We start from the raw sequence: 2,127 nt of genomic DNA, 5'->3' as shown, positions 1-2,127 counted from the left end.
CAGAAACATCCCCACACAGCACTGCTGCAGGCAGACTCCTCAGCATGCCAGGACTCAGAAGAGAACCACTCACCAAGTTTGCACTTGACAGGCTTTCCTGAAGCTGTTGAATTTTCCCTGATTGCTTTTTTATTGTACTTTTGAACTTGGAATTTTCAGCTTCAAGCCTGAAATGTACATTTTAAAATAATTATTCTTATGGATCAATTTAAATATCACATAATTTCTGAAGAACAAGAGACACTACATAAAATTCTTAAATTCTTATAAATCTGAAAAACAGGGCTGGAGAGATGGCTCAGCAGTTAAGAACACTGGTTGTTCTTGCAGAAGACCCAGGTTTGAATCCCAGAACCCACATGGCAGCTAACAACTGTCCATAACTCCAGTCCCAGGGGATCCCACAGCCTCTTCTGACCTCTGCAGGCATTGCACAACAGGGGTGCACCTACCCACATGCAGGCAATACACTCATACACATAAAATAAAAATAATAAATAAAATTTTTAAAAAATCTGAGAAACATGATTTAGTAACTATGTTTCTGGCTGCTTTGTGGATAATGTACAGAAACTATGCATTTCTCTTTTTTTAGATTATTTTTGAACCTAGAGCTTCATGCACATGCTATACCCCTAGTTGTACCCCTGTTCTAAATTATGCAATTCAAGAACCTTAAAGCTGAGAATTACCCCCAACTTCAAACATTATTTATCACCATAACCGAAAGAACTGTCATCCTGTGTTGTGTATTGCGTTATAAATACTGGAGTTACAGTTTTAGATTTACTTTTATTTAGATTTAGGCTGTCTTGCATCCTCTCAGCACACTGGACAGCATCAGTGTGCTGACTCTGGGCTTCTTCCAAATGAAATAAAGAAATGAAAAGCTTTACTAATAAGTTACTATAAGTCTGCACATCTCATATGTGTTGAAATTTCTTTGGAACACTTCTTGATTTGCATATTGCTTAAGAGTACATCTTGACTGGTAAAGCATATTTAAGTGAGTTGTTGCAACAGGAATTTTGTCTCACAAAACCTAAAATATTATCTACCATTCTGTAGAAAAGTTTGCTGACTCTACTCTGTGATTGAAACATATTGTTCTTATTCTAAATTAGATTCTACCAGGTATGCAAAGAGAGAATACTGATACAATGCAGAAAAAGAGGGCATTTCTTGCAGTAAGCTCCTCTATTTTATAGTCCAACCACCACCTTGCCAACTATAATTTTAAAGCGTCACATGCATGTGTGCTATGGATCTACGTATCTACAAATTGCCATGGTTCGGTCAATTATGACAACCAGTTTTCTTATGAAATAGCTTCAGTGGCAATATATCTATGTAGAAGCCAGAATGCCTGGGTCTAAATCCCATCTCCATCAGTTGCTAAATGTGCAGAATTCTGAGCAAATTAACTTTGTGTATCTTGGTTCCTTCATCTGTGAAATGGAAATAATCTTATCCATCTCAATGTACTACTGAGAAGATTAAATTAATGAATATAAATAAAGTATTTGAGTATATGGCACAGTGATATACAATACCTATTATTATTATTATATTTTATAGTCTAACAAAATTTCAGGTGGGTGGTGGGTGTCCAACAGAACAGAAGAGGTTTTCAATTCAAATTGCATCGACTCATTCCTTTTACAACTGAATGTGCCAGCAAACAAGGAAACTGAGGCTGAGGATGGACAGCACCCTAAAACAGTGTTTGTTTGTTTCCAGGACTTCAGATGGAATCTAAGAAACCACACATGCCAGGTAAGTACTCTACCCTGAGCTATGTCCCCAACCCTTGTTAAAGTTGCATACTTTTAAGGCCTCAAACTTGTGATCCTCCCACACCTGGTTAACATTTGCATTTGTGAGAAAAGCATATGGCCTTTCTTTACAAGTTATCTTGAAATCCAGGAACTACATGTCAAGGATTTTGTATCCACTCATGAAAATGAGGGTGAGAAATAAGGCAATTTTCTAGATCATTCCACGAAACAGTATCCCCTGAATTAAGTTACACTGCCTTAATTGCAATAGAAATATCACTAAAAATACCATTTACCAGAAGTTTCATAACTCCTATGAGGAATAATTCTTAATTTTCCTAAGGATCAC

The 2,127-nt window shown here is 36.7% G+C and overlaps 1 protein-coding gene across 1 annotated transcript in view; it reads right to left on the bottom strand.

The window, feature by feature from the left end:
- The window catches only part of LOC103747879 (ankyrin repeat domain-containing protein 26-like), a gene marked incomplete at its 5' end in the record, with an annotated part of 18,433 nt that overhangs the window by 8,200 nt on the left and 8,106 nt on the right, over positions 1–2,127 (bottom strand). Inside the window, 2 exon segments of the mRNA XM_017802547.1 lie at positions 74–159; positions 791–890. Coding sequence (XP_017658036.1) covers positions 74–159; positions 791–890 — 186 coding nt within the window.

The sequence above is a fragment of the Nannospalax galili genome, unplaced genomic scaffold, assembly GCF_000622305.1.
Source record: "Nannospalax galili isolate Female #2095 unplaced genomic scaffold, S.galili_v1.0 scaffold5065, whole genome shotgun sequence".
NCBI classification, from domain to species: Eukaryota; Metazoa; Chordata; class Mammalia; order Rodentia; family Spalacidae; genus Nannospalax; species Nannospalax galili.
The sequence above is the reverse complement of the archived record's forward strand: the minus strand, read 5'-3'. Positions and strand labels throughout refer to the sequence as shown.